Source organism: Culex pipiens, chromosome 3 (assembly GCF_016801865.2).
Source record: "Culex pipiens pallens isolate TS chromosome 3, TS_CPP_V2, whole genome shotgun sequence".
In the NCBI taxonomy this organism is placed as follows: domain Eukaryota; kingdom Metazoa; phylum Arthropoda; class Insecta; order Diptera; family Culicidae; genus Culex; species Culex pipiens.
The window spans coordinates 17,357,414-17,381,626 of record NC_068939.1 but is presented as its reverse complement, the minus strand read 5'-3'; the positions used below and the strand labels follow the sequence as shown (position 1 = coordinate 17,381,626).

Sequence of the window (24,213 nt, the reverse complement as noted above, 5' to 3'; positions counted from 1 at the left end):
AAAATCCAAAATATTTTGAGTTATTGCAAAATTGTTTCAAAAAATGTCTCTTTTAACATTCTGCTTAAAATAAGTAGGAAGACAGAAAATCATATCAAACTGAATTTTCATTGACAAAAAAGTTAAATCTGACCACTAGATAAAATAATATTGATTAAAAAATTCAATATAAAAAATTACTAAATTGAAATGGGAACTTGGCAAAAACATTTTTTTAGGAATTCCTTAACAATAAATCCTTTGGAAGAATAATAATAGCAATTATGTTTTAATCGTTCTTTGATTTAACATAATGATGAATTTTAGATGATGAAAAGATTTAGATAGTTTTTTGTTTGAAATCATTCTTTAAATAAGAAATTCCATTATTAGAGCTTTCTGAAAAAGTCTGGAAAAAAGTCGGGAATTTGAAAATGGGATTTGAGTGGTCACCCTGAAAACCACATGAGCTCATAGATCGTGTTCCATGGAACAACTTTGCCGAAGAGTGCGAAAAGATTCGTCAACTATTTAGAATGTAATAAAATGTATATATCATTAAAATAAATCGGTGATGTTCTTTCCGATTGAAAATACTTCAATATTAAAGTGTGGGCATCTGGCCAAAGTTTTAAAAAATAAAAAAATTAACTGCAAGCCAAGGTTATAATTTTTGCACGAAAAAAGTGATTTGAAATGCATTATAAATCAGTCCACTTGTTTTGCAATCTTTAGTTTTCAAAATATCTATGTTTTAAAGGGATTTTTTTTTCGCAAAAGAATTTTTTTTGTGGTATTTCATTAAAATTCTATATATAAATATATCATAATAATTCTATATATTTTTGCAGGAGTTTAATAATGCTAAATATGATTATAAACGCAGGAAAATGCATTTCAATTGGTTTCAATTGATTAAAGTTCTATTTTGTTTTAAGTTTTCCGAAACCATTTTTTTCCCTGAATTTTCGGCCTGATTTTGAGGAGGAGTGGGGAGGAAGGCGACATAAACTTTGAAAAATATTTGCATTCAAAAATGAATTGTCATTGTTCTCAATAAAATAAGGTTTATCGTTGTGAACAATAATATCACAAATTTAAGATTAATTTTAGGACTCAATTGTCCACGACTCACGAGGGACGGGAAGACGAGGGGGTTGGAGACTTCCAAAAAAGGGTCCACGTGGTTTATGGATGGTCCTAATATATTTTATCAGAATAAAAAAAAAATCATATGTCGCGGATTAGATTTTGAGTCGGCGTTATTTTTTCAACAATATGGGTATCAAATGATCGTATTTTTTTCATGAATTTCGAAAGTAATAACATATTTTTTTTAAGATACTCCAAATTTTCACAAAACTACGTATTTTCGAAACAAAAGTACTCAAAATTTCAGTTTTTTACAATATGGGTATCAAATGAATGGGATGTTTTCATACATTCCAAAAGTAATAAAAAATTTTTTTGAAAGAGCATTAACATAAATCTTTGAAATACTCTAAATTTTCACAGATTTACGCATTTTTGAAACAAAACAAAAGTACTCATAATTTCAGGTTTTTACAATATGGGTATCAAATGATCGGATTTTTTTCATACATTTTGAAAGTAATACCACTATTTTTCTAAAAACTCCAAATTTTCACAAAACTACGTATTTATAATATTAAACTTTTAGCTTTTGCATAATTAAATGCTTTTTAGTATTAAATGGACGAGATTATTTCATATATTTCGGAAGTGAAATCACATTTTTTGGAAAATATAAAAAATCAAAAAACTACGTATTTTCGAAAAAAAAAATACTCAAAATATAAGTTTTTTTACAATATGGCTATTAAATGATCGGTATTTTTCATACATTTCGAAAGTAACAAAATCATTTTTTGAAATACTCAAAATGTTCACAGAACTGCGCATTTTTGAAAAAATACTCAAAATTTCAGGTTTTCGAAAAAAATTAACGTTTTTTTTCTTAGAAAGAAGGGGAAATTCTCGTATCTTTGGCAGATAAGCACTCGCTCCTAACTCCATCCAATTTGCTGATTTTCACTATTTAAACAACTAATGTTGCACAACTTTTGATAGAAACTTGCTTGCTCCCTTCTTATTGAGCTATTTATCACTCGATCTCAGTTGAAAACGCTTTTAATGAGCTGTAATCGAATGTCAAAGTGCTGATATGGCAACATTAGAGTCACGCTAGAATTAGAATATCACAATTTTTTGAAAATACTAAAAAAAATCGCAAAACTAGGTTTTTTTTTTTTGAAAAAGTACTCAAAATATAAGTTTTTTTTACAATATGGGTATTAAATGATTGGTATTTTTCACACTTTTCGAAAGTATCAAGATTTTTTTTTTAAATACTCAAAATTTTCACAGAACTACGAATTTTTGAAAAAATACTCAAAATTTCAGTTTTTCACAATATGGGTATCAAATGATCGGGAATTTTTCATACATTTCCATGGAAATATTTTTGTTTGAAAATACTCATATTTTCACAAAACTACGCATTTTCGAATAAATATTCAACTTTTAGTTTTTTGTAATATGGTTATTAAATGAACGGAATTTTTTTTCTTATATTTCGAAAGTAATAACACATTTTTTTGAAAATACTAAAAAAATCACAAAACTATGTATTTTTGAAAAAGTGCTCAAAATATAAGTTTTTTTTTTACAATATGGGTATTGAATGATCGGTATTTTTCAAACTTTTCGAAAGCAACAAGATATTTTTTTTAAATACTCAAAATTTTCACAGAACTACGCATTTTTGAAAAAATATTCAAAATTTCAGGTTTTCACAATATGGGTATCAAATGATCGCGAAATTTTCATACATTTCCATGGAGATATTATTGTTTGAAAATACTCATATTTTTTACAAAACTACGTAGATTGAAAAAAGAACTCAAAATAGATAATAGATATTTTTTTAAACTGTCATTTTTAGTAAAATACGTAGTTCTTTGAAAATTTCGAGTTTTTTTTTCCAAATTATTATTATTGTGTGTTGTTACTATCGAAATGCATGAAAAATCGTGATAATTTGATACCCATATTGTAAAAAACTTAAATTTCTAGTTTTTTTTTCGAAAATACGTAGTTTTGTGAAAATTTTGAGAGTTTAAAAAAATGTGTTTTACTTTCGAAATTCGCAATTCGCAATTTTCAGTGTAAGAACGGACCTTGACCGATCTTATGCACAAGGTTCCCGACGAACACACACTGCCCTTACATCTACATCTCACCCTTGCTCTGAGTCAGTACGAGCAGCACGCTAGAACACGCTTTGAGTGTTCGTGCCAGGCATGCACACCTTCTTTTCCGGTTACGCATTTTAACTCGGCCGGGGGTGGTACATTAAGTAGGGTTTGATGTAAGTATAAGCGCCGAACCATTTATAGTGTGCCTAACAACTTTCATAAAAGCAAAAACTGTTTTATTTTTAGTTTGAATTCAAAAACTAGTTGTTATTTCACTGTGTTTTGTTTTCTCCTGAAATCTTTCCTAGTGTTGAGTCATGTTTTTATGTTGCTATTTCTTTTGTCGCGGTGTTTTGTTACAATTTTTGGTCCTAAGCATTTTATAAAAGTTTTTCAAAAGTACAATAGTAATATTTGTGTTAATTCTTTGATCACTCCAAAAATTGAGTAAGGGCTCGAACCTCATTTGTTTGAAGAAAAGGGTGAAGATTAAAAACAATGGACAGTGAAAGAAACATACTATTTGAAGAATCAATAGTAAAAGAAAGATAGTAATTTATGAAGTAGATAAAGAAATTAACAATAATTAATAAATAGAGGTAAAAAACAAGCTTAGATTGTATTGAGGGCAATTTATAGGGCAGATGAAAAATTATTCAAATAGACAAATAAAGAAAAGGCACATGATAAACAAAATTTACATCGCTGCCAAATTAAGGAAAAGCAGAAAGTATGTTACAGCAGCATCAATTGGTAAAATAGAGTGAAAAAGCGTTGAGAAATAAGAGAATCAAATGAGTAAAATCGAAATCAAATGGAGGATAGTAAACAGAAGCCGCGTTAGAAAATCAGTGAAACAAAATAAACAGAAGATAGGTGGTAGCTGAGAATGAAGAGAAGAGAAACCCCGTTGTGCGATGTTTCAGGTACATCCACAGCAGTTGACTCAACATACTGCGAATCAAAACAATACCGTCTACAATCACAAATTACTTCCCTTTCCCACATTGTCGCGCCCCTTTCTTTTAGCCGTCTCGACTCCTACCCGCGGTGGTCAAAGGTTTACGATCCGTTTCCACAGGCCACCAGCTAGGTCATCATGAGAACCAAGCCAACGTGGAGGTAAGAAAATAGGACACTTGCAAGGAACCAGAGCTATACTGTCTTGATCAAAAATGATCTAACAGGACTACGGACGTAGTCAGTGACGCTCCTTCCAGGATGTTCCTCGCCTGAGCGTCAACTGAAGAGGTATCATCAGCATCATTCGCACTTGGCCTGCAAAATGTGTTTTACTTTCGAAATGTATCAAAAAGTCCCGATCATTTGAAACCAATATTTTAAACAACTGTAATTTTGAGTATATTTTTTCGAAAATACGCAGTTTTGAAGAGTGATTCTGGCAGTATTGTGCGGAGTTCTTTCCTGGAACACAAACTGTAAGCTAATGAGGTCTTTCCCAACAAATGAAAAAAGCGTCAACCTGCCCGATAGATTCCCTTTATTTATTAATGCTTTATTGAAAGTTCTTTTTTTTACAATAAATACTGCGGTATCCTTCCGGCCGATTTCTAGTAAGGTAATATTTTATATATGTATCTTTAAATCACCAATTTTATACTTTTACTCCCACTGATTCATCTTCTCTGATTCCGCGCTTACATTTTCGCCCAATGCTATTTGTTTTGTTTTGTTTTGCTTCGTTTTTTTTTTTGGTTCATAGCCGCATCGCTTCAGCCAAGCACCGGCGTGTACTGAAAGAGATTTGATACCGCGCGCGCGAGACACTCTATTGCGTAGCGAGAGTTTGCAGCTGGTGAGTGTTGGTGTGTGTGTGTGCTTTGCATTTCGTTTGTGTTTAGTTCGTGATATAACGTGTGTTTAGTTTTTTTTAAAACCATGCATATTGGCAAAATAATGCTGTGTTTTGCTTGTTGGTTTTATCTACACTTTGAACGAATTCTACGAAACTAGCGGCGCAAATCCCGTTGGAGAGGTTTGAACATCTAGAGCGTTTTTTTAATAAAATATCGAGTAACAATTGGGAAAGGGTTTCTTTTTTTAAATATAGGCGTATAACACAATAAAATGATTCTCTCGAGAAAAGTTACACTCACGGTTACTCAATTATAAAACACATAAGAATAATGTTATAACCATCGTTTTGCCCGCAACGGTACGAGCCAAAAAAGGCCCCGTACGCGAACGCCCAAACACAAAGTAGAAGTAGTCAATAGTATAATGTACGAAAACCAAGCGCTTCGCGACGCGGCTTACAATCATTCTATGTTCATGCTTTTAATCACATAATGCACTATCAAAGCGAAGATCACGAACCCAATCAGCACGATCAGGTTCGTGTACAGGGAATGCCAAATGTTGTTGCTTTCGTCGGCGCCGGCACCGGTCACCGGGTTGGGCCCGTCCGCACCGTCCACGTCCAGCAGTCCGTCCGGGGAAGCTCCGGCGGCGGCGGCGGCGGTTCCGTTTGCGGTGGCACCCGCCGTGGCAGTGGTGTTGTTGTTGGTCGCGGCGGCGTTCGCCTTCCGGTGCTCCTCGATCTTGGCTAGCCGTTCCTTGATTTCCTCGCAAACCTCCGGAAACAGCTCCTGGAACACTTCGTTCTTCATGTTGAAGTCGAGCGATTGCCGGGCGTATCGGCGCTTCTCGTAGGTCGTCGATTCGCACGAACCCAGCGTCGGAGTGGTTTCCAGCATGAAGCTCAACAGGCCTGAAACGGCATTAGAATAATCGTATGCTTTACTTACAGACGAGCAACGGGTAATGACTCACCTGTCAAAATAGTGGCCACCGACCAGGCCGGGTTCCACGTGTCCGGATGGAAGTCCGATATGCTGAGACACAGACGCTTGTTCGTTTTAAATCGCCCATTTGGTGTAATCATGTAGATCGACGGAGGCTTAAAGGGAAACTCCTTGGTAAATAGCAACGTTCCGTGGTAGTATCCGCCGTGATACGGCGAATCTTCCGGTCCATGTATAACGTAGTGCCACTCAAGTATGTTCGACGGCAGCGGTTCCGCCGTTATGTAGGGCACTGTAAAATCAAGGTGAAGGTAATTAAGTAAGGTTTTTGTTGCTGTTTCAAGCAAGACATTTACCTGGATCTCGCTTGAGGCGCATATAATCCTGCTTTAAGCGGGAAGTGGCCGTCGGTTTCTGGTTGGTCATAATGGACTCCCTTCCTTCCGCTAGCGGAAGTTCCCCAAGTGTGACACAAAGAGTCGCTGTCGTGTAAACAAAAAAGTACACGTAATTACTATTTTTTCCACTCTGATGGCTGCAAGAGTCTTGTGATGTTTTTTTTCTTCCTCTCTTTCGAGGCAACTGCTGATTCCCCAACCTCTACTTACGGCACAATCAGAACACTCTTTAAACCAAACAAAACCACTTGGAACGAGCGATTAAACTGTTAAATGAACAAATTTAGGAGAATTTCTATTTTTTAGTGAAAGTAATTAGGAAATTCGTCAAACCACTCTCAAGAGTGACATCAAAACATTCGTTCCAGCGATTGTTGACAGCTGTGCGTGCGCAGTGTACACCGACCCGAACATCACGATGATCTTCAGTCGCAGGGAGGCGCATGACACGTATTTTGACAGCAGTCTTCTTCCCTTTCTTGTTTGAGGAAAAACTTTTCTGCTCCCTCTGTGCTCGGTCGTCGTCGCAATCTGCTGGAATTTGTGCAGCAAGTTTTCCCTTAAAATTAACCCGTTCTGGTTCCGATTCCCCGGTCCGACGCGTTCCCAACCGCCCAGCGCAACTTCCAGGTGTGAAAATGTGCGAAAATTTGGCCACAGTTCGGTGAAATTGAGCAAAACGAGCAGTCCCCGTTCTGAGATCGTGACTTTCTAACTGCAGCGAAAGGATTTTGTTGCTGGGGTGTGAAGAAGGGTTTCGCTGAATATTGCTGCTTGCGAGATAGTTCCGACGGTTCAGCGGGTTATTCCGGGAGGATGGCGAGTCCACGGACACGGCGAGTGCTGAGCGATTTGAAGCCCAACAACGATAACACGGTGAGTTCTGAAGATGTGCAATGAATCGTTTGTCGTTGGAAAGTGATAAGGGGGAGGGTGGGGTTGGATGGGCATTTGCATTTGATCAGATTAGGTGATTTATTCCACAATAAAATTCAATGGGTTCTTCTAAGTGAAATACGGTTACCAGACGGTTTTCATTAAAATAAGTTGCATTTTTAATTTCAAGACCGAAAATACTTCGAATTCCTGTATTCTGCTCACAAGGTAGAGTATGTTTCAATAGTGTCTCAAAAGACTAAATCTAGATTTTTTTTTGATGGTTCAAAGGTCGGTCTTTAAAAAAAACATGAAACACAATAATAAAAAAAAAAAACAAGAAAAGTTTATAAAATTCAGTATGTATACTTATTTTTAATATCACGTTTTTTTTTTAAATAAGGGAACATGCCATAGTTTACGAAGAGACACAAAGTGATTTTAAATACTTTTACCTTCTCCTGTTATTGAAAAAATCTCGCATTTGGTATTAGGATCCTTTTCTACCCCAAACAATGAAAAATGGTCTAAGTTTAATTAAAAAAAAAACCGGTTATCTTGGTCTGAAATAAAAACTTAGGATGCCACTTTTCCGAAACTGACCTTTGACTTTGACGACCTGTATTTCCGGCAAATTAATACAAAATGAAATTTTAAAATACAAATATTTACCGTCCAGACTCGATTATCCGAAGGCCTTGGAAAAAAATTATTTCAGATAATCGAATCGCATAAAAAAAAGCATTTGTGCATTTTTACTCATGATGTGATAATCCTCGGATAGTCGAGGATTCCGATAATCAAGTCTGGACTGCACTATGGTACATTGGGTGGCCAAGTTTCAAAAAAGTGACCTTCTCCAAATATTTTTTGGTATTTTTTTCTCGAAAGTAAACATTCTAACTAAGAAAAATCCAAATTTTCAAAGCTCTAAGTTTGTTCATTACGGAGATACGCAAGCTGAAAGTCAAAAAATGGAGTAAAAAACTAGCGTTTTCGTAAAAAAAGGTTGATTGTTTAATTTAACATAGCTCAGCCATTTTAAATGTTTTATTAGGACAAATATACATCGTTGGAAAGGTAATGAGATAAGCTTTGAAACTATTAATAGATAAAATGTTGTTTCCAAACCAAAAACTGGAGTTTTCATAGAATAACTGGAGCATTTTTTTGACAAATTATATTTTTTTGTGTTTGTTAATCGAGTACTTTTTTTGCTAACCGATGCTAAACATGAAACTAAGATCACTTAAAAGATTGGATTATAATCTAACATTGCTGAAATTTCCAGCCTGCGATTTTTTGCGTTTTCGGAGATATGCCATTTTGAACATTTACGTTTTATCAAAATTTGCTGCAATCTACATATGCGCCCGTTTATTTCACTTGCTTTGCTACCTACTTCGTGGGCATCGTCGCTTCAAAAATCAATACCTGGTTTCAAGAAGTTCGGAATGACTTTATTGGAATTTTCTGTTGCCTACATTTAAAATTGAGTACCTTAGTCAAAATAAGGTATTCGTACCGAAGTTTCTCAAGCGAAACTGGAGAATCTCAGTTTGATACCGGAAAAAGTATTCTAACGAAGCTAACGAAACGAAAAACTCATAATTTTCACAAAACTTACTTTACTTACTTTTACTGCTCGTACAACCTCCGGGTCATGAGCTGTCTCCAGATGCGCTGCCACTGAACTCGGTCTTGGGCTGCTACTCTCCAATTCCGACTCGGAACTCCCACACTTCTCAGATCTTCCTCCACTTGGTATAACCACCTCGCACGTTGCGCCCCCCTCCGCCGCGTTCCAGCCGGCTCCGAATTGAACACCAACTTCACCGGATTGATAGTCTGGTTCGGTTGGCGCATCCAGCGCGTCCGGCATTCTCGCGACGTGTCCGGCCCACCGGATTCGGCCAGCCTTGGCGACCTTCCGAATACTTGGCTTGCCGTAGAGTTGCGCCAGCTCGTGGTTCATCCTTCTCCTCCATACGGTGTTCTCACGCACGCCGCCAAAGATCGTCCTAAGCACTCGCCGTTCAAAAACTTCAAGCGCTTGCAAGTCCTCTTCGAGCATCGTCCACGTCTCGTGCCCGTAGAGAACGACCGGTCTTATTAGCGTTTCGTACATGGTGCACTTTGTACGCCGGGAAAGATGACCAGACCGTAGGGTCTACTACGTAGATTGAAAAAAGAACTCAAAATAGATAATAGATATTTTTTAAACTGACATTTTCAGTAAAATAGGTAGTTCTTTGAATTTATTTTCGATTTTTTTTAAAGTTTTTAGAATTTTTAATATTTATTTTTTTAATTGTTATAAGTTTAGAAATTTTCTATTTTAAAATTTTTGGATTTTTCGAAATCTTTAGATTTTTTTGAATTTTTTGGAACTTTGAAAATTTAGATTTTTTTGAATTTTCGGCATTTTTGGTATTAGAATTTTTCTAATTTTTAGATTTTTTGGAATTTTTGTGATTTTAGTAAGTTTAGAAATTTTCTGACTTTTTTTTTATTCTGGGTGTTTTGATTTTTTTTTATTTCTGGAATTTATTTTTTTTAATTTAATTTTTTATTTTTGAACTGTTGTGATTATTGGAATATATGTTATTTAATTTTTTTTTATTTTTGTAAGGCCGTTGCATATATTTTTCGAAGTTTATGTCGCCCACTTCTTCAAAATTGGTCTGAAAAATCAGGGAGCAAAAAAATATTTTTCCAAAAAACTTAAAAATTTCCATGAAAATAGAAGTCTAATCAACTGAAATGCATTTTTCTGCATTAATAATCATTTAAAGCTCGTAGTTTAAATTTTCATCCTTTTATTTGAATTTTAGAATTCTAGAATTTTAGAATTTTAGAATTTTAGAATTTTAGAATTTTAGAATTTTAGAATTTTAGAATTTTAGAATTTTAGAATTTTAGAATTTTAGAATTTTAGAATTTTAGAATTTTAGAATTTTAGAATTTTAGAATTTTAGAATTTTAGAATTTTAGAATTTTAGAATTTTAGAATTCATCGGTACTGGCAACACCAGCCAGCAACAGTCAACTGTTCGGAGCTCCTCAAACTTTTCGATTTTTTCGCCGTAATTAACAGTGTTTATTCGCGAGTTTGCTGCTCCAGCATGCCAAGGGCCGGCCGTGGCCGTGGCAGTTCGAGTGCGGCCTCGAAAAACCCGCGAAGTTCATCTACCGGCAGAGTGCAGAAAGGTAAACACACCAACGCCGCATCGACCGCCATCGCGCACGGGAGCGTGCCCAGTGACGTCACCGATCCATCGTTTTTACACGTGTCATACCGTCCACGTGAGTCCCCTGTACGGACGAGACAATCGACTCGGGCATCCGGAAGCACTTCCGGCCAGCAGCAGCAGCAGCAGCCGTCCACAAGCACCACGACAACAACCACTTCCAACGTTCCCACCAGCAACGAATTTGAGATGCTGAGTGGAGAAGAAAACAACACCGCCAGTGACAGCAGCAGTGCTGGCGACGACGATGACTATGATGAACTTGCGCGCAAGCAAGGAAAGCAGAAAAAGTGTAACTCTCCGAAGGAACGACGACCACCTCCAATTTTTGTTTTGGATACGTTGGCGGACGATGTTGACGAGTTGCTTGAGGGACTCCAATATTGTCTTAAAATTAGTAAAACTTCGGTGCAAGTGATTACGCATAAAAAACAGAATTTCGACTTGGTAGTGAAGAAGTTGAAGTTGCGAAACTTCAAATTCTTCACATTTGACCCAGCAGAGAAGGTCCCAGTGAAGATCGTCCTTCAGGGATATCCGGACCGCCCGATCTCCGACCTGGAAGAACACCTGTCGGGCGTCAAGGTTAAGCCTCGAGAGGTTAAGGTGCTCTCGAAATCGACAACGGTGACAGGTACGTACACATTGTACCTCCTGTACTTCGATCGTGGGTCGGTCAAAATCCAGGACCTACGGCAGATCAAAGCACTGGACGGCTTCTTCGTGACGTGGCGATTCTACACGAAGAATCCGACCGACGCAGCGCAATGCCACCGCTGTCAAAAATTCGGACACGGTTCAAGAAACTGTAATCTTCCGCCCCGGTGCGTTAAGTGCGGTGAGACCCACTTCACCGAAAGGTGCAATCTTCCGCGGAAAGACCAGCTGGGGGAAAACGCCCAGCAGCACAAAGCGCGCGTCAAGTGCGCGAACTGTGGTGGAAACCACACGGCGAATTTCCGTGGCTGTGCCGCGCGGAAAAAGTACCTCGAGGAGCAGGACAGGAAGAAGATAGCGCCAGCGTCAAGCCAACCTCCAAAGACTTCGAGCACGAACGCTGCAGCAGCTGGCGGCGGAGCGGTTCCATCGACCAACCCAGCGTTCCCTCCCGGTTGGGGAGGTTCGTACGCTAGAGTAGCCGCTTCTGGGAGCGGTACTTCACCGGGACAAGCAGACGTTACCGGAGATGATCTCTTCACGCTTCCCGAGTTTTTCGCTCTTGCTGGAGAGATGCTCACGCGCTTTCGTGCCTGCCGGAACAAGGCAGAACAATTCCAAGCTCTGAGTGAGCTTATGATGAAGTATATCTACAACGGATAAGCTGCCTTGTGCAGCGAAGTTTTTCGACGTCAAAAGACAAAACAAACTGTGATCTAGTTTTAAGCTTTTCTATCTCTATCCTTTTCCTTAGCAAATTTAGAAGGTTTTTTTAAAATAATTTTTCCTTCTGTTGGCAAATCCATTGTTAGAACATCCAATTACATCAAAATGAACTATAGTACAAATCATAGTTGAAAGGTACTCCAAAACTCTATTAGGTTATAAGAATTACGAAATTGTGAATTGATTATTTACTAATAAAAACTAATTGAATTGAATTGAATAATTGAATTTTAGAATTTTAGAATTTTAGAATTTTAGAATTTTAGAATTTTAGAATTTTAGAATTTTAGAATTTTAGAATTTTAGAATTTTAGAATTTTAGAATTTTAGAATTTTAGAATCTTAGAATTTAGGAATTTTTGAATTTTTGAATTTTTGAATTTTTGAATTTTTGAATTTTTGAATTTTTGAATTTTTAAATTTTTGAATTTTTGAATTTTTGAATTTTTGAATTTTTGAATTTTTGAATTTTTGAATTTTTGAATTTTAGAATTTTAGAATTTTAGAATTTTAGAATTTTAGAATTTTAGAATTTTAGAATTTTAGAATTTTAGAATTTTAGAATTTTAGAATTTTAGAATTTTAGAATTTTAGAATTTTAGAATTTTAGAATTTTAGAATTTTAGAATTTTAGAATTTTAGAATTTTAGAATTTTAGAATTTAAGAATTTTAGAATTTTAGAATTTTAGAATTTTAGAATTTCAGAATTTTAGAATTTTAGAATTTTAGAATTTTAGAATTTTGGAATTTTAGAATTTTAGAACTATAGAATTTTAGAATTTTGGAATTTTAGAATTTTAGAATTTTAGAATTATAGAATTGGGTCCTAAAATGAAGCTTAGATTGCTGATATTATTGTTTATAGCGATAAAGCTTATTTTTCTGAGTACAATGACCCTTTGTACGACCACAAAGAGTTTAAAATGGATTTTTAAATCATTTTTGAAAAATTATCCTCGCGGTCCTTCTTGACAGAAAAGTTCCTACTTGACAGCTCGTTCCAAGGGGACCATAGTTGATCCATCGAAAAAATGTTGTCTTGTCAAAAAAAAAATTTGCATTAAAATGAAAAAAAGTGATCAGAAATTGTTTTTAATCGTGTTTTTTATCGTTGTACATAAAAATTGACATAGGGCTTTAGTACCCAATTTTAGGATTTCAAAATTTAAAACTTTCAGAATTTAAGACTTAAAATTTACAAAAAGAAAAAACGATCTTAGAATAAAAAATTCAAGCATATGAGAATTTTTTTTCTTTATTTATTTTTATTCCAGAATTTTAAAATTTTAGAGGTTTAGAATCAGGTAATTTTGTAATTTTTGGTTTACAGATTTCTATGTTTAGGCAATTAATAAATTTATTAATTTTAAAATTTATTTCAATATCTCTCAAAAAAAAATTATTTTTTTTTGTCGGAGATTTAATATTCTTCTGATAGATCTTTTCAATTCTTTAATAATTTTCGTTTCCAATTTTCACCAATTCCCCAGAAATGCTTCGAGTGCGGCACGCACAACCCCCAATGGGTCTCGGTGACGTACGGTATCTGGATCTGTCTGGAGTGTTCGGGCAAGCATCGTGGCCTCGGCGTGCATCTGTCCTTTGTGCGGTCCGTTTCGATGGACAAGTGGAAGGACGTCGAGCTGGAGAAGATGAAAGCGGGCGGAAACAGGAAGGCGCGTGAATTTTTCGACGCCCAGGACGACTGGGACGACACGCTGCCCATTACGCGCAAGTATAACACCCGGGCGGCTGCTTTGTACCGGGACAAGATCGCCTGTCTGGCCCAGGGCAAACCGTGGGATCAGGCTTCGGCGCTGGGTCGCATTAGGGAGACCGGATATTCCGGCTCGTCACATTCCAGCAGTGGAGCTAGTAGCGGGGGATTGTCTCACTCGCGCAGCAGCGGTTCCGTGCAGTCCAGCGGATATTCCGGGTCGTCCGGGGGTGGGTACCAGAACGGCGGTGGCTACCAGGACACGAGCTACCAGCAGTTCAACACGGCCGAGTTCAAGTCGCAAAAGGAGGAGTTCTTCAGCCGGCGGCAGGAGGAGAACGCCACGCGGCCGGAGAATCTGCCGCCGAACCAGGGTGGCAAGTACAGCGGGTTCGGGTACACGATGGATCCGCCGCCGCGCAGCCAGAGCCACGAGCTGTTCGATACGGTGCAGTCGTCGATTGCGACGGTAAGCTTGAGGTGGTCAGCGAATTGCAATCAGTTTTGAAGTTATTGTTGTTTTTTTGCAGGGATGGAACGTCTTTTCCAAGGTGGCCAACGTGGCCAAGGAGAACGCCCTCAAGTACGGCAGTCTTGCCTCGCAAAAGGTAGTTGAGGTTTCTAGTACCGTCACGGATAAGGTAGATTGTTGCACTTAGTTTGGCTTAAGTTCTGCTTGTTTAATTTTCGTTTGTTATTTTTATTTAATTTGTCGGATGTTGAATGAGTAGGTCAAAGAGGGAACCCTTCTGGAAGGGGTTGGCTCTGGCGTGTCCAGCCTTGCTAGCAAGGTCAGTAGATTAATGTTAATTTTGGCAGATTTTATTTAATTTTTCTAGAACATTTGTTCGAATAAACTCAGATTTAAAACCAGATTAATCAGACAAGAACTTTATCATTCCAGGTCGGTGAAGTTGGTCGCAAGGGGTGGGGCAATATCGGAGGATCCACCGGCTATGGCACGCCCAGTGGCAGCGATCAATACAACGACTTCCCATCGAACGGTGGTGGAAGCGGCGGCGGCTACCAGCGTTCCTCGTCCAACGGTAAACTCTCCGGATACGGTGGTGGAAATGGCTCCGGCAATGGCGGTGGAGCCGGCGATTGGAACTCGTGGAACAACGACAACGGCGGCAGCAGCTCCAATGCCACGAAGTCATAGTACGTTAACCCGCTTGTCGTACCCTTTCAAAAGCTAACGACTTCAAAACCTCCCCCTTCCAACAGTCAAAATCCGGACAACGACGACGAAGAGTGGACCGGCTTTGAGTCTCACGCGACGACGGCAACGGCAAGCCAGGGCGAGTTTGGCGGGTACCAGAGTGCCACGGCGTCCTCAGAGCAACGAAATCACAACACTTCCGGTTCCGGTAGCAACAGATCGAGTGCGCGGAGCAGTCTGAAGATGAAACAGTCGGCCGCCGCTACTAGCCTGGACAGTGACTTTTCCTCGCTGGACATCAAGGCCAAACCGGCAGTCGCGAGTACGGCGGCGGCGAAGAAGAGCAACAACGCCGAGGACGACTTGTGGAACATGCTGAACAACTAAAAGTTGTGGGCGGTCGCTTAAAGTGCATGGAGTAATAATGTTTTGTTTTAGCCGATTCTATTTAGAGGAAAAGGAAGCCGTATTTAAAAAAAATCCTTGTATAACTATATAATTTTTTCCTTGTGACGTTCGCATCCAGAATGATATTTTTATCCAATTTTTTTTGTTTAACCAACGCATGTAATCCTTGTTCTGTCGCATTTTCCTCTAAACTCCTTTCCACGCCGTATTTTAAGCAGATGAAAGAAAAAAAAAATCACGTACAGAGTGTAAGTATTTAGCAACAATTCAATAGCAAAACAGATGAGTTGAGAGAGAACCAATTGTGAAACAGAATCTATATTATATACACAAAAAAAACTAGTAGCAGAATGCAGAGAGTAAAATAAACTAGAGAGCATGCAGTTATAACAATAATCATGAAGGACAAGTGCAGGCAGTACAGAATAATTACGAATCAATTAGGCGCAAGGGAAGTCCGCGGAAATGGTACTGAGATACACACTGAAATAAAGTCTATATTGTATGTGCAAATTAAAATGAGGGTGTTTTTTTTTTACAAGAGAAACGTGTCGTTGGATCGGCAAACCTCAAATTATTGCACTCGATTGCAATATTTGGATCGTCGATCTGACGACAGATTCTGTACATAAACTCTAAGGTCCGACTGAAAAAATCCCCCGCTGACGTTCCTGTTTGTAAGAGCAATGTGTTGTTGGAAGCCACCATGCTAAATAGTTTTGGTGCTCCAGGACACCCTCTGGGATGGGACATTGTATTTCCACACAAATGCTCTGGACACTATTTGCCGTGGTTATAGCGGCAGCTGAAAGTGGCGTTATAATATTCATATACGAGCTATGAACATGCTAAATATAAGGCTACAACGATCTAATGATGTCTTACAGCATGCATGAATGCGCTGAAAAGTTAAAACAACAAGATCATCAAAACTAGAGCAGGTGCGCTAAGGTAACAGTCGTTAGCCACCAGCGGCGCCCGCCATGCCAGTTTGTAGATCTCGGGGGAATGGGGCGGTAATGTTAGTTAGCACAAGTTGCTACCAAGGGTGTGCCGGAGAAACTACTTCTACTTGGGAATTAAAAACGCAAGAGAATGTCATAAACTTTGAAAAAAAAAAAAAATAAATGCAACGGCCTTATTTGAATTCGACTGAAAAATAAAAAAAAATGAATAATTGTGTATTCGATATAATAGTATTGGAAATTTTGAATTGCCTTATAATGCCAAATCTCAAAACGCAGAATCTTCAAGACGGATTAAGTTTTTTGCTCGAAAAAAAAAGTTAACAAAAGCGAAAATCCAAAAAAAAATCTACCAGAAACATTCAAACATTAAAAAAAATTAATCTAATCTAATCTAATCTAACACAAACGCAGCCAGTCCGATGAAAGCATGCTGGAAAGTCTTGTGATTAGATTACGCCCCAAGCACTTTTCTTGTCATTATTAATAATTGCAGTACATCCGAGAACACCCGAAAATGCATTGCAAAAATTAAAGCGGCCAGCCCTACTACGTTGTGTTTACCGCAGAGAGGATTCTGAGAACGGATCACATTTCACAGAACCTACAGGGGAGGAAGGATGCGTGGACATACCGTACCAAACGCTCCTGTTTACAGTTTCATATGTGTGTTGTATTATGTGTTGAGTGTAAAATATAGTGTGGTTATATAATCAATAAAATATAATAATGCAATATAATGATCATTTAATAAAATCCCATCACCTATATATAATAACATGCACCCAAGCACACAAACAGCGACACAAAAGAAATGAAAATGAGCATGCAAAAACAAGACAACGCGTCCCCGTGGTCAGCGCACTAATCCGACACAAAAGAGACGGAAAATGACACGAAAACACAGGACTGCACGTCCCCACAAGCGGGTGTACCCCATTTGGCATAATGGACATTTGGCATAACGGGTTTTCAAGATGGACGTTTGGCATAATGGACGTTTGGCATAATTGGTCCAAGACATCAGGGACGTTTGGCATAATGGACATTTGGCATAATGGACGTTTGGCATAATTCGTTCAAAACCCATCAAGGACGTTTGGCATAATGGACGTTTGGCATAATTTTTGTTAGCTTTTTTTTTGTTCTTATTTTTGTATTTATTTTTTGTAAAGAATAATAATTTTTAGGTTTTTTTTTCTTTTTTCTAAGCAGATAACTTTACTTTAAAAATGATTTTTGTTTTCAAGAAATCTAGTATCTTTGTCATTTTCTCCCAATAGATGTAATTTTTTTTCCTTTTTTTTCTTAATAAATCTTTAAAATGCAATTTTTCATAAATATAAAATGCATTTTTTTCATAAATATATAATATTGAGATTTGTCTTCATTTGAAATATTTTGCAGCTAATTTTTTGTATTCAATTATTCCTTCTTTTATTTTAAATTCAACCTAACAAAGTGATGTAAGTTTTGCCAGTCTTTGAAATTTAGCAATAAAAAATTTATACTATTTACCCTTTCCCCTCCTTTTTCAAATTCAACCTAAAGAATGTATGTACATTTTGCTCTTATTTAACGAAATGCATTTAAATTTTTTTAAAGCAATTTGCTCTTCTTTTATTTTAAAGCTAAAATAAGGTAAAATCTCTCAAAAAATGTGCAGTTTGTTTTTTTTTTTTCAAAATTTTGCAATCATTGTTTTTATGCAGTTTTTCTTCTTTAATATTCATCCTTAATAAGGGATGTACATTTTTTCTTTCTTTAAATATTTGACAAATCAGTTATGAAATTTTCCCTTCTTTTATTTTAAATTAAACTTTTAGAAGGGAAAATCTCTAAAAACAATACTTTTCGAATATTTGACAATAAACTTCGATTATGAATTTTTTTATAAAATTTATATTTATTTATATAAAATTCAACTTATGGAAGGAAAAGTAAATTTAAAGATTCACATTTTGACACTCTTTAAATGTTTGACTATCGCAATATTTTTATGTTTTTCACCTACCTCTCTTAAAAATAACATTTAATCAGCATTTTTTTAGGCAGTTGTCCCTTCTTTAAGATAAGTATTGAATAAATAAAAGAAGGGAAAATTCCATAAACAACTTTATTGCAAAAATTAAACCAACAGAGAAAAAATGTGCAGAAATTATATAAATGTTTAAAGACAACATCTATAAGAGAATTTCCCTTCTTCAAGTTAAATATAAAAAATTATGGGAAAATTGAATAAAAAAACATAATTGCAAAATATTTAAAGAAAAGCAACATCGACATCCATTCACCCAAAATACAGGATCGAGAGTATAATTCCATCAAAATTTATAGAGAGCTGAGATGCTAAACTCGATAGAATAATGGTACCAACTCACACCTGCAAAACAATTAATTTAATTAATTAATTGAAACAGTAAATCTGCAACAAGAGTCATACATCGAAATCTGACTACTCTTGTGTCACCAAGCTGCTGTGGCCAAGGCAGTTTAGTCATTGAGTTAGTCTATTATTAGTCTCTGGTTCAGTTCCCGTAGAGAACACTTTTCGTTTTGAAGGATGAACTTTTTCTTGAAAATGGACTCGAGGGCATAATTCTCTCGGTCATGTAGAACTGTGTTCTCTGTGTCAGTGAATCTTTCCGCTAGTCTCGTGTCGGATGAGTGCAGCCCAGTTCTGGGGTTTCTTTAGATTAAATTCGAAAAAGAAGGGAAAAATGTGAATTTATTTAGAAATTTCCTTCTTCAAGTAAAATTTTGATCAAAAGAAGGGAAAATTGCATTATAAAAGCTGAATTGTCGAAGATTTGAAGAGGTTTTTCTCATCATGAATTTCATATAAAAGAAGGGAAAATTTCATTTGAAAAATTACTCCTAATTATATTGAAAGGGGAAAAATCTTAAGCTAACAAGAGATATGTTAATTATTTAATAAAAATATCAAAATTTCATTGAAAAGATTTATTGTGAGTTATTCAAAATGGAAAGAATTTACTATTAGGAAAAAATATAGAGATACCTAATTTTTTATAGAAAAAAATGATAATCTCTTAAAGTAATATAAAAAAGGTAAAAAATATACATTTTCATTCGTGAAAATGACAAATAATTAACAAAAAAAAAACAAGCTAGTAATAATCATGCCAAACGTCCTTGATGGTTTTTGAACGAATTATGCCAAACGTCCATTATGCCAAATGTCCATTATGCCAAACGTCCCTGATGTCTTGGACCAATTATGCCAAACGTCCATTATGCCAAACGTCCATCTTGAAAACCCGTTATGCCAAATGTCCATTATGCCAAATGGGGTACACCCCCCACAAGCACCGCACTACTGATGCCATTATTTAATTATGATGGCCAATCACCCCATGCACTCGAACAGCGACACAAAAGAGACGGAAAATAACACGAAAAAACAGGACTGCACGTCCCCATAAGCACCGCACTACTCTCAAAAATTAAAAAAAAATTAAGAAAAAATACAAAATGAGATTTATAATAAAATTAAATCAGAGATTAAGAAAATTAGGAACAATTTTTTTTTTGATTTTGAATTAAAAGAATACAAATATGTATACAAAATAAATTATAAAAAATCAACAAATCACATTTCCAATGCTTTAAAAATCATATATTGAAAAAAATTAAAGCAAAATAAAATGTAATAATTATAATAACACCGACCAACAAAATTTCGGCGCATACTCAACTCGAGGGGAAGCATGAACTATGGGGTTTAATTTTACAAAAAAAGTGTTTCAGGACCTCCAAAATGTGTATGGAGAATTGGATTGTATGCAAGAGCGACGAACCACCCTAATTCTCTATGCAAACTTTGGAGAAAAACCATTCGGCCCAGAAAAACTATATTTGAAAAAAAATGAAAATGCCCGTGATTCTGGGGACCTTAAATTTTATTTCAGAATACGTCCAGAAACGAAAAAAAAGACAAGACAAAGTTTGTCGGGGTTAGCTTGTTCTTTAAAAAAAAAACTATTTTTTTTTAGATTAAAATTCTGAGTTTCAAAAATTTCAAAGTTCAAATTTCAAACATCCAAATTCTAATAATTAACAATGCTACAATAAAATGGATCAAACTTATTTAATTAAAGTTTCACAAAATCTAGAAATTTGAAAAATTTTAAAACACAAAAAAATTCTAAAAAAGTTAATTTAAAAAAAATCTGAAAATTCCTAAGTTTCCAAATTCTGGAATTAAATTATAAAATATATAATCCTTCAATTCTTAAATACTTAAATTATTCAATGATAAAAAATTTTATTGTTAAATTCTAAAATTTGGCCAGAAAATCTGACATTTTCAAAACATGATCCTTGAGTTAAGAATTTTTATTTTTATTTTTTTAAATTTGTGATTTATTGCTTTTTAATTTAAAATTATAATTTCTTCACAGAATTTAATTGCAGTAGTATTGAATTTTCGGATGTTTTTGACATTCCAAATTTTGTATTTTTAGTTTTTGTTTTATTTTCAACTTAAGAATTTATTATTGTTTTTTGGTATCGACACACATATGTCTCCGATTTTTACTTTAGGGACGACAATCGAAAGACACGACGACTGTTGGTATCCAACTGATCCACGAAGCGAAAAAAAATCACCGGGCTCCAGGCGGGACTTGAACCCGCAACCTCCTCATTAGTACTGAGACGCACTGCCAATTGTACCACTGATGCCCTTGAGATTCTAGATGTCTCAAGCCACCTTAGTGAATTAAATTTTTTTAAATTTTTGAGTATTAGTTTTTGAATTCCGTTTTTTTTTGAATATTTTGAATATAGAAATTTTGAACGTAATGTTTTTAATTTGAGAATTAAAAAAAATGATTTCTTATTTTTAAATTGAAATTACATAATGTCTAATTTTCTGAATTTTTAAATTTCTTTTTAAAATTTTATAGTTATTGATTTTTAGCGATTATTCACGAAAACAGCAGGGAAGAGAAGGAAAGTTGTCCGAAATAATTAGACCCGTATTTTTTTTGTTTGGCTCTTAAGGTCATCTACGCCATTTTAGAGTGATCGGAAAGTAGTAAAAAATCATAACTCCGCGCCATTTCAACCAACTTTAGCTTACTTGGACGCAATAGAAGAGGTGATTCATTGGACCTTAAGAAAAAAAAAACAATTTTGAGTTTCAAAAACCTAGCCTTATATTGTAAAAGGTCATATGAAAACTAGAAATGTGGTTTGAAGGTCTCGGGACCAAATATGTCTGAAAATATTTTTATCGGATTCCTCTGAATATTTTACTTACCATATATCAAAATTGTGAAGTTTAATTTACAGGATTTCGAGATATATTTTTTTGAAAACACGTTGCACACAAAAAAAACGGAAAAATTACGAAAACGGGAAAACATTAACTTTTTTCACTAAAATGGCGAAAACTTTAAAATTGTTGCGATGACCTATACATTTTTGGGTACCAATAATATTTTTTTTTTATTTTTTTGGATTTTTAACTGACTTGTATTGCCGTTCTACGCATAATTGTCCCATTTTCAAAAAAGTGCAACTGAGAATTTCTGTATTTCTACGCATAATTGTCCCGTGAGTTCCTATTCGCCCTATGTGTCCCTAATCGCCCCAGTTAGCAGTTTATCACCGTTATTTGTGATTCTCTTGCTATATAACAGGTAAACAAGACATAATGCTTATAAACCTAATGATTGAAAACGAAGAAAATACTTGGTGGGACAATTATGCGTAGAAGTGTAAAGATGGGACAAACAGACTTGGTGTTTTTTTAATGAGTTTCCGAACAAAGTACCGGATTTTATGTGCTTTTCTTAATTTTTTTTTGTTTAATACACATCAAACTAAACATAAAAATGTCATAAAGTGAAAATCGTCCAAAACTGACATGGGACAATTATGCGTAGAACGGCAGTGTAGGCCATGGCCTTATAGTTGGATCCATCTTTAAAAATATTTTTTACCGATTTGTTACGAAATTTCTTACCTTTAAAACCCCTTTTAGGGTTTGTAAATCCGTTTTGATTGTCAAACAATATTCTACTTTAAAAACAACAATTTTTATGCGAACTTTGTTTGACCTTGAACCTCCGGGACCATGTAGGGGAGATGGGGGTAAGACGGCCACCCTAAGGGAGAAGTCTAATAAAATTTACACAACAGATTATTTTGATCTCAAATTACGTACATATTGTTCTACTACTAGTCCATTATAGAAATGACATAAATTAGTTGGTCTAAAAACCAATTGTCAATACTTTTCAGCAATTTAAAAAAAGTTATTGAAATCGTATATATATGAAATACGCGGGGTAAGACGGCCAATGCTATAAATTAACTTAATAACTTTTCTAAATCCACCCATGGTTGGTTCAACAGACTTCTCTGAACATCATAACTATTTTGGTTGAAAAAAATCAGGTTTCAAATGTGAAGAAAAATGCTGTTTAAAAACTTTCATATTTTGGCTCAGTGAATTCCATATTATTGCGACCACATTTTATGAAAAACTATGAATTTTTACTACAAAACAAACACAATTTGATACAAAAAAATTAGTTTGTGTATTTCGATTAGAATAAGTAAATCAAAATTATGTAAACAATATTAAATTAGCGACAATATTAAATTAGCGATTTTTATGAAAAGTTTGATAGGATTTCATACTATTCAATGAGTTTTGCTATATCACAGTAAAGAATGTTGTCGAAACGGTAGTTAACAGCATTTTGATTAAAAATGGATAGTTTTATTGAAAATGCTTTTTCTTTATCTACAAATATGTCTTAATAGTCAAAAACCGTCAAAACTATAACCTATATCAAATAAAATCTACAAATTACGGGTGGCCGTCTTACCCCCGGAGGAGGTGGCCGTCTTGCCCCCAAATAAATTATTTTTTAAAACATTTTTTGTAAACAGTTCATCGCATTTTTTTGAACTTTTTAAAGGGACATAATCTAGGGAAAACTTCAATTTAACATGAAAAAAAAATTAAAGACAGAAAAACATATTGTTATTTAACAAAAATGCCTAAGTTATAATTCTTGAAAATTACATCCAGTCAAGTTCAAAAATTATTTGTTTATTTTGAGCTATTTTTATACTATTTCAAACAATATTTCTGGCAAAGGTGACTCCATATGCATTATTTAGCATGAGGAACAGTTTTGCTGAACATTTTAGTAATATTCATTAGTATACTTATTAAAACAGTGGGGTGGCCGTCTTACCCCGCCTGGCCGTCTTACCCCCAGCTCCCCTATGTCAATCAAAAATCATCCTAAATATGGTTGTGATAAAATTGGAACATCTTTTGACAATCAAAACGTATTTACAAACCCTAAAAAGGGTATTTAAGGTAAACGATTTGCCTACAAATCTGTCAAAACAAGTATTTTTTAAAGATCGATCCACCTATAAGGCCAGGTCAGTTAAAAATCCGTACTGATTTTCACCGATGGAATCAGATTCTGATTTAGGCCGGCAAAACACAACCTGCTACGTATAATTTTTCTCCAGCCATGCCGTGCTATGTTGATTGAAATTCGGATAGTTTTAAATACCAAAAACAAATTGATAAATTTTAATTTCACGATGTTTATTCATTTTCCAGCCACTGCGCGTCGTTCGGCTCCTTCCCGAGAAAAAGGTTGCCAACCGTCGAATTCTTACAGTATACACGTATAGGATTTTTACCAACTGATTTACATTTCTCCTAATTCCTCCTCTTCTCGCTAGCTTAGAATTGTTTCATGTCCTCATGGTTTAATGTTCACTCACGCAGCACAATTTTTGATTAAGTGTTTTTTAAACGGCCAATTGTTTTAGAGCAGAGTTGTTTCAACAAACTATTGTTTTTATACCGGTAATGATTGTGTAGCATATCGAGGATTTAAATAGTCATTTGTTTTTGCCTTTACTGAGTGCTTTCTAAATAGTTTGAAATTTTTGTCAACGCCAAATAGTAGTTTCGTAGAATATATTCTGTAACTTTTTTTTGTGTTTGTTTGTTAAGTACTGTTTTGGTGTTTGTCTCTCTCTCTCTCTACAACGTTAAGATTAGATATCCTTGCGACAAG

At 35.4% G+C, this 24,213-nt stretch overlaps 2 protein-coding genes across 4 annotated transcripts; one reads left to right on the top strand and one right to left on the bottom strand.

The window, feature by feature from the left end:
- Positions 1-4,681: 4,681 nt before the first annotated feature.
- Positions 4,682-6,709, bottom strand: LOC120413449 (ubiquitin-conjugating enzyme E2 J2). 2 transcript variants are annotated; one of them, XM_039574284.2, is made up of 4 exons: positions 6,571-6,709; positions 6,319-6,444; positions 5,991-6,254; positions 4,682-5,928 (listed from the first exon to the last, which is right to left on the bottom strand). In XM_039574284.2, the coding sequence occupies exons 2-4, from the start codon at positions 6,386-6,388 to the stop codon at positions 5,477-5,479; spliced, it is 786 nt and encodes a 261-aa protein (XP_039430218.1). In that variant the 5' UTR covers positions 6,389-6,444; positions 6,571-6,709; the 3' UTR covers positions 4,682-5,476. The 2 variants fall into 2 exon arrangements, with proteins under 2 accessions (XP_039430218.1, XP_039430217.1); XM_039574283.2 differs by lacking the exon at positions 6,571-6,709 and having other exon boundaries at positions 6,319-6,558.
- Positions 6,710-6,864: 155 nt separating this feature from the next.
- Positions 6,865-15,677, top strand: LOC120413448 (ADP-ribosylation factor GTPase-activating protein 1). 2 transcript variants are annotated; one of them, XM_039574281.2, is made up of 6 exons: positions 6,865-7,236; positions 13,362-14,057; positions 14,119-14,229; positions 14,320-14,379; positions 14,493-14,749; positions 14,816-15,677. In XM_039574281.2, the coding sequence occupies exons 1-6, from the start codon at positions 7,177-7,179 to the stop codon at positions 15,135-15,137; spliced, it is 1,506 nt and encodes a 501-aa protein (XP_039430215.1). In that variant the 5' UTR covers positions 6,865-7,176; the 3' UTR covers positions 15,138-15,677. The 2 variants fall into 2 exon arrangements, with proteins under 2 accessions (XP_039430215.1, XP_039430216.1); XM_039574282.2 differs by lacking the exon at positions 14,320-14,379 and having other exon boundaries at positions 14,119-14,196.
- Positions 15,678-24,213: the final 8,536 nt, after the last annotated feature.

Bases quoted from the DNA above. Each gene is read 5' to 3' on its own strand.
- LOC120413449 (XM_039574284.2), bottom strand. From the start codon at position 6,388: ATGACCAACCAGAAACCGACGGCCACTTCCCGCTTAAAGCAGGATTAT. The intron at 6,255-6,318 runs GTAAATGTCTTG...TTGATTTTACAG, and splicing joins GCGCCTCAAGCGAGATCCAG to TGCCCTACATAACGGCGGAA. The intron at 5,929-5,990 runs GTGAGTCATTAC...ATGCCGTTTCAG, and splicing joins GGTGGCCACTATTTTGACAG to GCCTGTTGAGCTTCATGCTG.
- LOC120413448 (XM_039574281.2), top strand. From the start codon at position 7,177: ATGGCGAGTCCACGGACACGGCGAGTGCTGAGCGATTTGAAGCCCAAC. The intron at 14,230-14,319 runs GTAGATTGTTGC...TTGAATGAGTAG, and splicing joins CTAGTACCGTCACGGATAAG to GTCAAAGAGGGAACCCTTCT. The intron at 14,750-14,815 runs GTACGTTAACCC...CCCTTCCAACAG, and splicing joins TCCAATGCCACGAAGTCATA to TCAAAATCCGGACAACGACG.